Source organism: Myiozetetes cayanensis, unplaced genomic scaffold, assembly GCF_022539395.1.
Source record: "Myiozetetes cayanensis isolate MyiCay16 unplaced genomic scaffold, myiCay2020 scf1, whole genome shotgun sequence".
In the NCBI taxonomy this organism is placed as follows: domain Eukaryota; kingdom Metazoa; phylum Chordata; class Aves; order Passeriformes; family Tyrannidae; genus Myiozetetes; species Myiozetetes cayanensis.
Genome location: NW_026086604.1, coordinates 104,129,815 through 104,144,403, shown reverse-complemented (window position 1 = coordinate 104,144,403; position 14,589 = coordinate 104,129,815). Strand labels below are relative to the sequence as shown.

The 14,589-nt window shown below is 36.3% G+C and overlaps 1 protein-coding gene across 2 annotated transcripts in view; it reads left to right on the top strand.

The window, feature by feature from the left end:
• The window catches only part of SEPTIN7 (septin 7), a 60,252-nt gene extending 47,732 nt beyond the window's left edge, over positions 1–12,520 (top strand). The window contains exons 8-13 of one of the 2 annotated variants that reach the window (XM_050307678.1): positions 1,342–1,393; positions 2,198–2,323; positions 6,516–6,536; positions 9,223–9,358; positions 10,878–11,017; positions 11,497–12,520. In XM_050307678.1, coding sequence (XP_050163635.1) covers positions 1,342–1,393; positions 2,198–2,323; positions 6,516–6,536; positions 9,223–9,358; positions 10,878–11,017; positions 11,497–11,536 — 515 coding nt within the window. In that variant the 3' untranslated portion in view covers positions 11,537–12,520. The remainder of the gene's footprint in view (positions 1–1,341; positions 1,394–2,197; positions 2,324–6,515; positions 6,537–9,222; positions 9,359–10,877; positions 11,018–11,496) is intronic. The other variant, XM_050307684.1, reaches the window with a different exon arrangement.
• The last annotated feature ends 2,069 nt before the right edge of the window (positions 12,521–14,589 follow it).

Genomic DNA, 14,589 nt, shown 5'->3' with positions numbered 1-14,589 from the left:
GAATATTTTTCTTTTCCTCATTATTTCTGCCTTCCAAGGGCAATGGACTATAAATTGGATGCAGTGTAAAATAGACAAAAAAAAAACCCAACCAACAAGCAGCTTATGGACCAATACTTTAAAGAGGAATGCTGTAACACTTTGAAGTGTATGTCTGGCAGGAAATGAGGTTTGGCAGAAAGCAAAAACCAGCTGCACCAGAGAGGATCAAGCTTTATTTAAGGCTCTTGCGTTGGCATTTGGAGATGTACAAAATGGTGCTGCTTTTCTTTATTTTGAAACAAATCTCTTAAAGGCTTCATGTTCATGATTGCACAACTTTGGGATGGGAAGAGCTAGCCTAACTAAAAGGAACCTCTTTAAGTGGCTTTCAGTCTGTCGGCCAAGGACAGAATACTCAGAAATGATGCTTTTTTGGAAGTATGACTTCATTTACTATCTGAGCGGAATTTACCAGTCTGTAAAACCATGAAATGGTTTTATGCAGGAGTGCCGATGCAAGACAAACACACGAAGAGTTCAGCACTTTTCTGTGGGATTCACTGAACTTACTTGGGCTATTTTAATTCCTTCTTTCTGTTTTTTCCCCTCCTTCCTACGAAAATGTATGTTTTTACTTCAGGGACACATTGGAAACCTGCCTTGTGCCTTTCTTTTATGTGTGCTAAGAGCTTTCTGTGTTGCCTTCTCTGTCTGCACACCAGAGAGTTCTGGGATTGTGCGTTTTTCTCCAGTGTCATTTCATTATCTATCAGGGAAATGCCACTCAGAATCAGGCTCTTCTACATTAATGGGATGATAGGCACAGTGAAATAGGTGGCATCTAATGACAGCTGCCCATTCTCTCTTGATCTGTAGGTGGGTGCATCAAACTAAATACACAATCTTCCTTTCCTTAGTTAATAAAGAACTAAATCCACATAAAAATTAAAATGCAGACTTCTGCAATTCATTTAGTGGGGAAGGGGAGACAGATTGTGTTAAGTCTGTCTTTTAAAGGGGTTTGGATATAGCTGGATCAAGACTGGTGTCTACAGTTAGTGTCTGATCCTTATAGAACTGTGCTGGCAGGGCCTCCAAAAGATCAAAAAGTTAAACTGACAAAACTGTATTTCTGTTGTGGTAGCTTATTCTGCTGTACTAACTCAGAGTACAGTTTGTCAGAATGGCTCAGGGGAGCAAAGCAACTCTGCTAGTAAGGTTCTGTTAACACACATGTTGTTTTAGTAAGGAAAGGCTGGAAGTAACGTTTTGTTGGAATGAGTGTAGATGGATGACATCTTACCTCTGTAAGGCACATATTTTGGTTGGCATCTCAACAAAAGTTTACCTTTTTTGCAGTTGAAAATGGTGAACACTGTGACTTCACAATTCTGAGGAACATGTTGATAAGGTAAGTAACTTACAGGTAACATTACCATTGTCTGGTATGTCTGAGAGATTGGGAAATCATATATTGGAGAGAAAAGGATTTGAGATAGTGAGTTCATGTTAATCCACATATTTTTAGTTGTAAGCAGTATCTTACACTTTATGATATCTTGTTTATCCACATATTTGCAAGCAGTGGTATTGGTAAGGATTTTTTTTTAATTGTTCTCTTTGTGATTACTTGCTCTTGAAAATGTGATAAACTATAGGAAGCTGAGTTGTCTGTTAGTGCTGATGTGTGCTTAGTTGTAGTGATGTGTACTTAGTTATAGGCATTTTCCAAAATATTTATTGTGCTGCAATTGTGTACAGCAAGACTGCCTGTGCTTTGTTGTGTTAGGTGCTAAGTCCTATACTCACACCAGTTCACTAGGTGACGTCTGCTATAACAGCTCTGAATTTGATTATTAAGTTTTTATTTTCTCCAGGCTGACAATGGAAAATTGTGAAAGGAAGCTAATGCTTGTATCTTAGTCTTGAACTTTGCATTTAGCTTTTGTGAACTTAAAAGATAGCAACTAGGAAGTTTGGGCTTGTTGTTTCTTGCCTGACATGCTTTTTCTCACCTACTGCAGTAGTAAAACACAGTTTTCATATCTGTCTTGGCAGCTCTAATTTGCTTGTTGGAATGACAACATTGTGGGGAATGGGACATTAATGGAGAGTTGTAATTTAATTAAGTCAATCTGCAAAATGAAAGTGGACTGATCTTTCCGATAGTATATTGTGTCAGTGCACTAATCTGATAAATTGCCCTTATTGACAGAACTCATATGCAGGACCTGAAGGATGTCACTAACAATGTACATTATGAGAACTACAGAAGCAGAAAGCTGGCAGCTGTTACATACAACGGTGTTGACAACAACAAAAATAAAGGGCAGCTAACAAAGTAAGTTCCTGTTAAGGTTGCATTGCACTTTAATATTTTTACTCTGCTTTTTTGGTTGTTTCCTTTTTTCTGAATATGTGGTGGGATCTCTGGTTTTGGGGTTTTTGGGGAGAGGTGGTGGTGGTTTTGTTTGTAAATAGCCTCCAGTCAGTTGCCTCTTTACTGTGTCTGAATACTGTAGGCCTCTTGTTTACTTCCAATTGTTGTGGGTTTTTTTTCTATTTCACTAAGGTTTACACTAGTTTAACTCAACGTGTTAAATACTGGCTTTTAGTTAGAATCAGTTCTGAAGAGAATCCTTACATTTATTCTTGCAGTTTTATTTCACTGATACTTACTGCAAAATTTTTGGGCATTAGTGTTTCTGTTTTGGTTTATGTACCACTTTGGGGATTATTGGTTCTTTTGCATGAATTATCCATTCTCTGTGTCAGGGATGTCTTTGAAAAGAATGGGTCAATCTTTGTTTGGAAACTTTGAGAATCCAGACCTGCTACTGTCATCTTTGAAATGCTGCTCTGGCTACTTATGTGGCTGGGAAATTATTGCAGCATCATTGTCTTTTGTGAGAAGAGTTACAGTGCAGCATTTTGGAGCTTTTGTTGCTGTTTTTTTTAACCCATGTGTCATTTTAACTTCCTCTGACAGCAAGTTATTTGTCAACCTAATGAAGTTATTGGAAGATTTAAAAGTAGACTCTACTGTATTCTGCATTGTATACTGCTACTTGAGAACAGCTACATTCTTAAGTATTTTTCTTGCTCTGCATGCACCAGTTGCATCAAAGTAATTAGTTGTTAAATAATTAATGATTAGTGATATTCGTACCATTTGTACTATATTTAAGTACAAATTTCTCAATCAAAATATAGGGTACTATTCTTTTCAGCTAATGGTATGCAAAATTACAGCTGTTCTTCCTGAAAGAGATACCTGAAATTAGATGGCAATATCTGCTATTTTCATCCATGTGGCAGCTACAAAGCCATTTTTCACTAAAGTGTCTATTTTACACCATCTTAATGCTTTGAATGTGGCTGTGAGGGAATGATTTAAGTGAACATGACTCAGTTTCATCTAGTGTGAGCCTACACGAGACTTCCCTGCTCAGCACTGACAAAAAATGTAATAGTTTATGTCAGTTATATCAACTCTTCAGAAGTGTACTTGAATCTAGGTAAAGTCTGTAGTGAGGTCAAGTCTTAAGAAGACTACTTTGCAAATATGTGTATCCATAACACTGTGTTTACTACTTATGTTTTTTGCCATCCTATTATCCCTGACTCGTATCTCAAGGCTTCTGAGTACACGTAGCAAGTATGTCAGGTGATAATGTGGTAACAGTAGTGCAGAATAGAAAATTCTGTATTTCCTCCAGGACTTCTAACTTGCTATTACTGTGCTTTTTACTGTACTGTTATTTGCTATTACTGTACCGAAAAGTGAAACCTTTTTATTCCCCATTGTCATTTGGGATATCAAAGGAAGTTGTTTAGAGTTTTGTTTGTGTGTGTGTGTGTGTTAATACTTGGGGGGTTTTATATACCTTTCAAAATCTTAGTGTTTTCCTTAGACTTTTAAAAATCTGAATTTTGGTGACAGCACTTTCACCAATTTTGTTGTGCGCCTGCTTAGATTTGTGTTAGTCTGCATCTACATGCTCAGTCTGTTGCCTCATTGAGGTAAGAACTGATTATTCTGCATTCTTAAAAGTTTTAAAATTATTTTTTTATTCCTGTATTGCAGACATAGTAAGATGTTATTTTGTACAGAAATGCATCTGCTAGTAGGTTTCAAAACTCTTTTTGCAATCTTCAGTCATCCCCCCTGCCCCAGTCAGTTGCTGATAGCATTGCTGGTACTTCCTTTTGAGGCAGAGTATGCACGAAGAGGATCTAGAATTGCTCTGCTTTCTGAAGCATGCTTACCTTGCATCTCCTGCCACCTCAGATCACTGTGCTGTCCCACCTGAGTATTTCCAGGTGAAATGGAACGATTTTCTCATTTAGAAATCTGTTGCTCAGAAGATTGCAGTACTGCAGCTCGGAGATGAATAAATACAACTGGTGCTCTTTGCTATCAGTTTTTGGGTTTAAAGTTTTTTTTAAAGGGCAAGAGTAAATTATTGCAGTTTGTTTGATTCAGCCATCTGAAAGACAAAACTTCTTTTAAATTTATAAGGAATATTTTGAACCTTTTTCTAGAGTTTGTTCCCTGAAACATAGGGTGACTTAATAAGTAAATACATAAAATTCTTGAAGGCTTGTACTGGTTATGAGGCAGCTGATGCTATTCCTGTGTTGTTACGTTATCCATATGTTGAGTTACAGCAATTTTTTTAAGCTTTAACATGCGTTTTTTGCCTTCAGTGTTTTTTTGCAGATTTTAATCTAGAATAGTTGAAGCTGCATAGAAGGAATTTTCCTACTAACCATGTGCCCCCTGGAAATTGAGGGGGATGAACAGATATTAACAGTTTATCTGTGCCTCCCCTCAGGAATTTTACGCTTGCCTGCTTGCCTTTTGAAAGAGGTGTCTGTCTCAAAAGGGGGCAATATTTGACTTGTCCTCTGGGAATCTTGATTGTTTCATGGGAGACACATCCTGTATCTCTGTATGAGAATGGAGACATGCTCTGATGCTATCTGGTGGTATCACATGCATATGGTTAAACACAGATATAACTAATCTCTGGCTCTGGAAACTCCTAAGCGGCTGTTTCTTGGAAACTGGGAGGGTAGGCATAAGAGGAGATGTACATGCAGTGGTGATTGTACTTTTCCAAAAGTTTCTCCTGCTGGCAGCTGTTCTGAATTGACCTTTTGTACCTTTAAAACAGCTGTATTTTTATGATCTTAATAGATCTTAGTTTTTCATGCAGCTGTTAACATATTTCTTTGAACAGAAATGCAGACATGAAAACAAATAGAAGTATGTGCTACAAGTTTTAATAATACTTTGCAGTTAAATTGAAACAGGTTTTTTCTCTCCAGTTAATAATTTTATCTCTGATTTGTCTCCTTTGATTTGGTGAAACTCTACTGTTCTGTAAGTAACTTGTTAACCTACGAGCAGTCCAGAGCATGTATTTTCCATGTTTATGTAGGGTTTTTTTGTATTTTAGGTTTAGTGTCATTTTTTTCAAATTTTCAACGTCATCCCAACCATTAAAAGAATAAAATAAAATGTCATGGGTAGTCTTCACATATGTGGATAACTTGTCTCTTTAAACTTTGTTGTAATCGTAATTTCACACATGTACTATGTGATGTGAGAAAACTGGCATTTGGTCTGAAATTTAAAAGCTGTAATTTGAGAAGTCTTTTTCGTTAGCTGTATGAAGCTGCTATCTTCAGTGGCTTTAAAAGTAAAGTCTTATTTTTATTGGAAGTCATATTGTACATCATAAAGATGTTCCTTATCCATCTACTCATCTGTTCAATGCAGGGTAACAAAAACTCAACACTCAGGTCCTTCTGACTCCTAAGCCCAGACTACTAGCTCCTTTTGCCTGTATTTTTAGTGAATTTCCTGAAATGGTTCTAATGTTATTAAGCCCATCTGACAGGATGGTGAGACTTAATATCAGAACTTGTTTTTTCAGCCCTTTTTTCCCCTCCCGTGGCCTCAGTGCTGCGCTGAGCCGAGGCACGCTGGGTGAAGCATCCCAGTGCCCTGGGGAGGTGACTCTGCAGCCGAGCCGGCCCGAGCTGCCGCTGAGACCTCTGCTGGCCGTGCCACCCAAGTGCTCTTCCTGCTGCGCCAGGACATTCCCGGGGTTCAGTACAGTGTCCTCTGCTAGCTGAAAAATTCTAAATGAAGAGATAAACCTCGAGATGGCATTGGTTTCCGAAAACTTGTGTTAGAGCAAGTGGTTGTTCATGTCACTAAAATATTTAAAATCACTCTAAAAACATAGGTATTCTAAGGAAACTAATTCTGAAAGCATCTGCACATCAAACCTGTGTTAATATTGACATGGTGTAGTGGTTAACTAACTGAATTCGAAATAAATATAGCAAGCTTTAACTAACAATCTTTCCTTTTAGTATGGAAAATTTGCTTTCTGGGGAGCACATAATCAGCTCTAGGAATCTATTATTAATGAATTTACTTTTTTAATTGTTGCTTTTTGGTTTTGTGGTTTTATTTAAGCATGCTAAGCTAAGCCTCTGTATTTTTTGTTTTTTAGATTTGACACAGTTGAAGGCATGTAAGTGGTCATTTAAATTTTTCCAAAAAACTTAAAGACAAAAATTCTATAAAAAAAAAGATTTACCTGTTTAATGTTTCAAATTTTAAAAAATTTCCTGTTATCCAGCTCTTGGCATTGTTTTTTTCCCCTAGCAGGTTGTTTGGGTTTTTTTTCTAAAACTGTGCTACTGTAAACTTTGTGAATTTATAAATACTTTCAGTGACAAATATCTCTGTTAAAACCCATCCTCTTTAGAAACTTTCTGGCTAAGACTCAAGACAAATTTGGTCAAATTTCAAAAATCATTAGAAATGCATAAATTGTGAAAGTCCCCCAGTTTCTGTCCATAGCTCCATCATCTTTATATAGATGCTCATAAAGAATTAGTGGAATGTTCATCTTTATCTGTATATTTACAGCTTTTTATTGAATTGGGGATTTAGTAACTTAAATCTTTTCTGACTGTGATTTTATCTTATTACTGGCTTGCAGAGGTTCCACTTGGGGCATATCTACACTAATTTTTAATTCTTGAAGAATAATTTAGGGGGCTGTTTTAGCACACATCCTCGTAAATCACTTCAATGGTTTACATCTTTGTTTAGTGCTTTGAGGTTTTTTTTTGCTTCAGCTCTTCTGTGTGTGTGTTTTTGTTTGTTTGTTTGTTTTGTCTAAGTCCCTTATACAATTTATCCTGAAATACAGGATGATATGCTTGTAAAGCTCTCAGCTGTAAATACTTGCTTGTGAGTTCATCAGGTTTTCTGTGCAGACTGATTTTTTTACCACCTTCCCAAATACAACTTGTGTGACATCTCCATTACATTAAGTTGTAAATCAAAGGACAGTTCTGCTCCTCTTTCAAGTTAAGACTGCACCAATGATTCCTCAGTATTCAATCTACTTCCTAGAATAATTTTTGAAGAGCAGATACATTTGGGAACTTTACACTTCTAAAAGGTAACATAGTTACCTTTCCTAAAAGGAAAATAGTCTTGTTTTGAAAGCTGCTTACCTTCTGCAAGTACTGCTGTTCACCTCTTTCTTAACTTCCTTATTATTTTTCTGTATTATTGTACTTCACCTGTGTATAACCATTAATTTTTTCCTTGAAAAAGACTGCTAGCATTGGCCTTTGGAAGGACTGAAGTAAAAATTAATCTGAGGATCAGTTCAGTGCTATATGTTATACAGCGTCTTACTCAGAAGTCCAAGCTTTGCAACTATTAGTTCAGATTATGTTTAATTTTACTTTTTTAATGGAAATGCCATTTTCATTTCTTCCTACTCACCCCCACCAAAATTTAACTTGAAAATACTGATATTTGAGAAAAAGATTGTATGGCCTTGACTTCATATGGCATTGCTTACTTTCACTGTATGGCTAGTTGGTGAAAATGGGTGAGCAGAAAGGATATAATGATCCAATAATAGTCAAACTAAATCTTAGCTGTCTTTCATATGACACTTCCATTCCTTTAAGAATGAGTGGCAAATTCTGAATCAAAAAAAATATTGCTAATTATGTTTCAGTCCTCACTGAAAGTTAATCAGTACTTTTCTCCTTTTAAAATGCTTTTTCTCCACCATTTCAATCAGAACAGAGCTTTCTTTGTTTGTTTTGTTGGTTGATTTTTTTTTTTTAAAAGAAATGAAAACAAAAATCTTATTTTTAATAGGGCTTAGGCTTACCACCTCCATTTACAATTTGCTGGTCTGACTGACTTTTGCATACATTACAGTAGATATCCTCTGCTGGTTGATTGTAACGGTTCTAAATATATTCAGTTTTTCATTTTTATCAACACACTAGTTAAAACTTCGCCATTTTAAGCTGTACATACTCAAAGCTGAAACAAGAGGCCAGTGATTTGTTTTGATTGCTCTTTGTTGAACAGCATAGTCTTACAAGACTCTATGTAGCAATCATCACTAGATCATAATCATCCTGTTTTATTTGATACTTAAATGTGAAACTTGCTATTTAAAACCCGTATCACCATAACATGGATAGCAGGCTTATACAGCTTTCACAATTCAGTAGAATCCAGAAAGTAGTTACCATAAAGCAAAATTAAAAATAAAGTACATTTTTTTAATACATTAAGTCTATTAATAGTTTTTTAAAGGAAAAATGTTCCAACTAACACTTGGATGAAATACCGATTTTCAGTTGCCCAAGCCTTTTTCTTGAAGCTGGTATCTCTTCAAAACTATTACTGCAGCGTTCAACATAATTGTAATGTTAACTTACTCTTGGGCACACTTGGAACAGTGAAGATTCAGAGGAAAACTGGGACTTTAGTCTGCAGTGCTCTGAAATTTTTTTGTATTTGAGTGGGAAAGAAAAAGATGCCTGAAGATCACTTGGAAGATGCTGATTTTTGTTGTTTTTGTTGTAACATTGATTTCCTCTATTCCCATCACCAGGTGGTTCTACACATAGAAAGTCAAGAGTTTCTGTTAACTTAGATGTAATGTAAATCAAATGTGGGGGAGGAAAGGGTACTGTATGAAATGTCTTTTTGAGTAAAGCTTAACTAAACAGTTAAAATAATAATGCAAATTGAATTTAAACTAGCAGTGCCTACAGCGATGTATTAATGCTTCAGCATTTTTATCTTGCTTTTTCCAGACACCCTAATGTAACACATAGGGGAAAAAAGTTCTTATTAACTAACTCCTTCTTCTGGATTTGTGGCAGGAGCCCATTGGCACAGATGGAGGAGGAAAGGAGGGAGCATGTAGCCAAAATGAAAAAAATGGAAATGGAAATGGAACAGGTGTTTGAGATGAAAGTCAAAGAAAAAGTTCAGAAACTGAAGGACTCTGAAGCTGAGGTAATCAAAATGTCTTAAACCCCAATATACTTGAGGCTGTACAAGTGTAGAGATGGCACTTTTTTGCCAAGACTTTCCAACATAATTGATTCCATAGTTGGATTTTATGTGCAAAGACAAACAACGCAATTTTTCTTTCTCAGCTTCTTGTCTTTGCTGAAATGGTGTAAACCTGAACTTAAAATGTATTTTTAATGTTCCCATGCATTCTGTTTTTATTTTCACAGTCATACTATGTTAAAATGTTCCTTAACTTTCTTACCACCTTCTTCTCCTTTTTCTCTTTGAAATATTTTGGGACTATTTTCTTCCATGTGATTTAAAAAAATCTTGAGACTTTTAGGGCTTACATAAGCTAATGCAGTAATGATCATTTGCTGTGCATATTGCAAAAGCATTTCAGGAATTGGATATGATATTTATAAAGCATTATCTAAGTGAGAATTACTAGGCTAAGGAAGAGTCAGGGATATGTTTTTGTTACTGTTCTAGTTATCATTTGAACAAATTTTATGGATATTTAATTTCTGTCATCTTCAGGTGAAGTCCTCACAGGGAAACTTTCTTTGCAGACTTCGAGTGACTCTGAAAGATCTTTTCGAGGGACTATTATAAGTAGAGATCTTAAGTAAAACTAATTTCTTAATTTTTGAGAAAGCAGCTTCTCACAAGAATCCTAACAGAGAAGTTCAGAACTGTTGAAGTTCCTAAGGAAGGTTTGGCTTTAAATTTGAGGAAAAGTGAGGAAACTTGGAAGAGTGGTTGAAATGCTTGGCAGCCTATGCATTGTAAGGAGCCAAGGCATACTGGATCAGAGGGAAAAAAATCAATCTAGTTTTTTTTTTTTTTTTTTTAAATCTTCCTTTTTTTTGAGAACTAAGTAGATAAGGATGTAAATGCTAAGATATACCAGTCAGCAATTTTAAGGATTTTAAAGCTAGATATTTTATCTGGGTCATGGTTTTTGTAGTCACTGGATTTATCCTTCCTCATTTTCTGTCTCAAATCTTTTTGAACCCATTTATACTTCTGGCCTCCACACTCTCCTTGTTATACGAAAAACAAACAAAAATATTTCTGGTTTTCTTGTACTATCTTGTGACTTTTTGACTGAGTATATCCTGTGATACCAATTTTTTAATGTTCATGCAGTTAATTCCTTTTTTTTTTTTTCCACTATTCATGGCTTCATAAACTTCTGTTGTATTTGTCTAAATGTAGAAAATTAGGCAATAGACACTGCTGAGTATAGAGCAAGTAAAAAAATGTAGAAAAGGAAATATGTTTTGGGGGTATTTTCTGTTAACTGTAGAATGAAGCTACGGGATTAATACTCTTTTGGTTTCTGTTATTGGCAGTACCTGTGACCTTAGAGTTTTTAGTCTGAGTCACTTTCTCTGAAGAAAAAATATACTGCATTTTCTTGCATTAATAAGTATAGCTGCTGATGTTTGTTATTGCAGCTCCAAAAGTCGCAGTGTTTTCTGCACCTAGTGACTCTGTTCATTACTTCCTGTAGCTGCAGCGACGCCATGAACAAATGAAAAAGAATTTGGAGGCGCAACACAAAGAATTAGAGGAGAAGCGTCGCCAGTTTGAGGACGAGAAAGCAAACTGGGAAGCTCAACAGCGTATTTTGGAACAACAGAATTCTTCCAGGTAAATTGGATTCTTGTCCTGCAGTTGACAGTAAAAGTTCTGTAGCTTTCTGCTAAAAGGCAGTTTCTGAGATAATAATGGTCCGTGGCCATTGAGCACTATGGAAGTGTCACTTAAAAGTCAAGAAAAGTCATGAACTGCTTCAAAAACATTGTATCCACACATAACTATATGTTAAAAGAAAAAAAAAGTCTATATTTGAAAGCTACATTGCATCAGACTTCTGAGGGATGCAGAATTAAAGCTTTGAGAATTAAAATGTTTAATTCCCTTAGTCCTTGGGAGGGGAAATCTGGTGATCACTGCATTGCTTGATTCACACAGTGCAAGGACTGCATACATAACAAGGTCCATGCATTGTGTTGCAACCAGTGAAGCTTCATGAAATGCATGTTTTAAAAGGTGTATATTAGTAATTTAAAAAAAAATCAGAACATGTATGTAATATTTAACAATTTTTTTTTTTAATGTCATTTTAGAACCTTGGAAAAGAATAAGAAGAAAGGGAAGATATTTTAAATGCATCATTTTGACCACCAGTTATGTATTAGTTGCCAATATGCCAGCCTGGACATCAGTGTTTGTTGGATCCGTTTGACCAATTTTGCACCAGTTGTATCCATAGTAATGGATTTAACAGCATGACAAATTTTTGTTAATTTTGATGGAGAATGAGATGCCTTGAATTGTCTAGGGTGTTGTGTACTTGGAAGAATAACAGCTCTAAGTACCTTTTTTAACTTTTTTTTTTTCCAACAGGTGTCATTTTAATGCAAAAGAAAACATTTTACTGTTGTACAATCATGCTCTGGTGGTTTAAAACGGTTTACAGGATATTAAAAAATGCAGGACTCTAGACGGTTTTTAGTGAGGATAAATTGCCATAATATGATGCAAACAATGCTTCTCTATTATTATGATACATGAATTCCATTCAGTGCAGCATATACAATAATGTAATTTAGTCTAACACAGTTGACCCTATTTTTGACACTTCCATTGTTTAAAAGGACACATGGAAAAACAGAAGTTGTAAGCTTACAGTGCACCTAAGCTTTTTATAACAACCCTTTTATGTTTTGGATTCTTTAAATATATGCTATTCTCATTTAGTAACTTCTTTAGCCAGAAGGATCTCATTACTGCTTCATTTTTTGTAATAACATTTAATTTAGATATTTTTCCATATATTGGCCCTCCTAAATAGAATATAGCTTCTTTCATATGGTAGGAACCAGTGAGTAAAACTTTCCTTTAACTCCCTTTTTACATTTTATGGTAAGTAGCAGGAAAACGCATTTATAGGTCATTTCTAGGCAAAATTGTGGAGTTAACTACCAACCTGTTTCTACCTGTGTGCAGTCTTTCTTTATTTTACTAGAAATGGGAATATGGCCTCGAGAAAAACATCACCATTTTGCATTTAGCTGTATTCATATACTGCATTTCTGTATTTTTGTTTGTATTGTAAAAAGTTACATAATAAACAATGTTGTGATGTAACACGCTGCTGCGTCAGAAATTTTAACGGGCTTGAACAGCTGAGTACTTCCCTGTGAAATGTTTGAACTTTCTCTCCTCCATCTGGACTTGACTGACCTCTGTCTTTGATTCATCTGAGGAATTACTTAAGTGTAGAAAACCCCGTTTCGGTGGCCGTGCTCTGACTTGGCAAAACGCGCGTGTCTGTCGTGCCCAGGAGAGGGCACCAAGTGCCTGCACACCCTGCGCCGTGTCCCGCCGGCTCCCCTTCTGGCAGCCCTGCTTTGCACGCTGTCTTTTATGGCTTCTGCAAGCATTTATGAGGATCTAGTGAGGTGAGTGTGTAACAACACATTTGCAGCCTCTTCGGGTATTTGTGTTTGGGCTTGTTGGCAGAGGTGGGAGGGGTTGTTTTGTCTTTTTTTTTTTTTTTTTGAACTCTGTCAATTCTGACCAATGCAATAGCTAGGAAGTTGATTGCTAAAATACAGCCTGTAAGCTGTTAAAAAATTGATGGGGATTTCTTATGTCTCTTTGCCTATAGAATAATGAAGAATGTCTAATTTTTTTCAGGTGCCCCTTGTGTTATCTGTACTATCACTCTGATTCTGCTCATTTTTCTTTTACATGAGTTATGTCACAGAAATATGACTTATTCATCTAGCTTCCCAAAGAAACAAAGGCATTTTCAGTAGTCTGCATAAAAGCCTTCTTTTAACTTGTTTCATATGTACTGCCTATCTCTTTCCAGAGAAGATACTGATTATCAGTAAGTGGAGATCACTTTCAAGTAAACAGAGTTGCAAAATCTGATCTTTAATACAACACAGAGAATGTATACTGCCTGCATCTGCCCCTTAGGTTTCAGTTTAATTCAATAAATTGAGTCATGTAATAATCAGGCAAGAGTTACCATCTAGGAGAGAAGCTGCAGATTCTGAATTGCTCTTTGGACTCATCAAAAATTAGGGTGGATTCTGTGTGGGTATGCTAGTGCTTTAGCATTTCCATTTGCTCTGAAATAGAGATTTGATTTATCAGGAAACTTGTTTTCACCATGCTTGTCTTCATTCTCCCTACTGCTGTTCTCCAGCCTTGCGTGCACACACACACTCAGGATCATCAGAAACTTGTATAAGCTCTTGTTAGGTCTTTTGTATTAATCACAGTCATGGAATGGTGTGGGTTGGAAGGGTTCTTAAAGATCATCTGCTTTCAGCCCCCCCATCATGGACAGGGACACCTTCCACTGGCCCAGGTTGCTCAAAGGCCCATCCAACCTGGCCTTCAACACTTCCAGGGATGGGGCATCCCCAGCTTCTCTGGGCAACATCGATAATTTATTGTATTGCATTTGTATTTGAATGAAAATTTAGAGCATGTGTTTGGAATTCTCTTCTGAAATGAAGCAATGCCCTTTTGGGGAAGACTTCTGTCACCTCTTACCTTGTTTCTTAAGTGCTTTGGCTTTTTATGGTAAGTTTGGGCTGCATTAGGGTTTTTTATTAAGAAAAAAAAATTAAGGATGATGTATGAATGTGTGCAGCTTGCAATACAGTAGCTGTGTAGCCAATACAAAGTTTATAAGCCAGTTATCTGGCTAACCACAATTGAGGTTCAGCATCCTTAGTCTCTGGATATTGCTGCTTCCAGCAAGAAATACAAAGTTTTGAAGGAGTGATGTTGAAGTTCTTTTGGCTTTCACTGCAATTTTCCCACTTGGTAGGCAGTGACCTGCTGATGCCCTGACTCCTTGAAAGGCCACATGTTAAACCTCCTTGGTTCAGGTGACATTGAGTACTCGTGGCCAGGCTGCCAAAACCAAAGCCATTCCTCAATTTGCACCCCAAGGAATGAGGCAAATGTACATTTCATTTTCATTATTTTCAGAGTAAGGATAAAAGAGATTCTTAATTGTTCGAGCATTGGTTTTGTCTTAACTGATTCAAGAAACCCCTCAACCTCATTTAAATATAATTGGCTTAAAATTATGCCTTTAAAGGTTTCAATATAAATAGATCAATGTATAGAAATGAAGAATTGGGCTGAATCACTGGTTCATGCTTTGCAAATAAGCAGAAAGTGTAGCT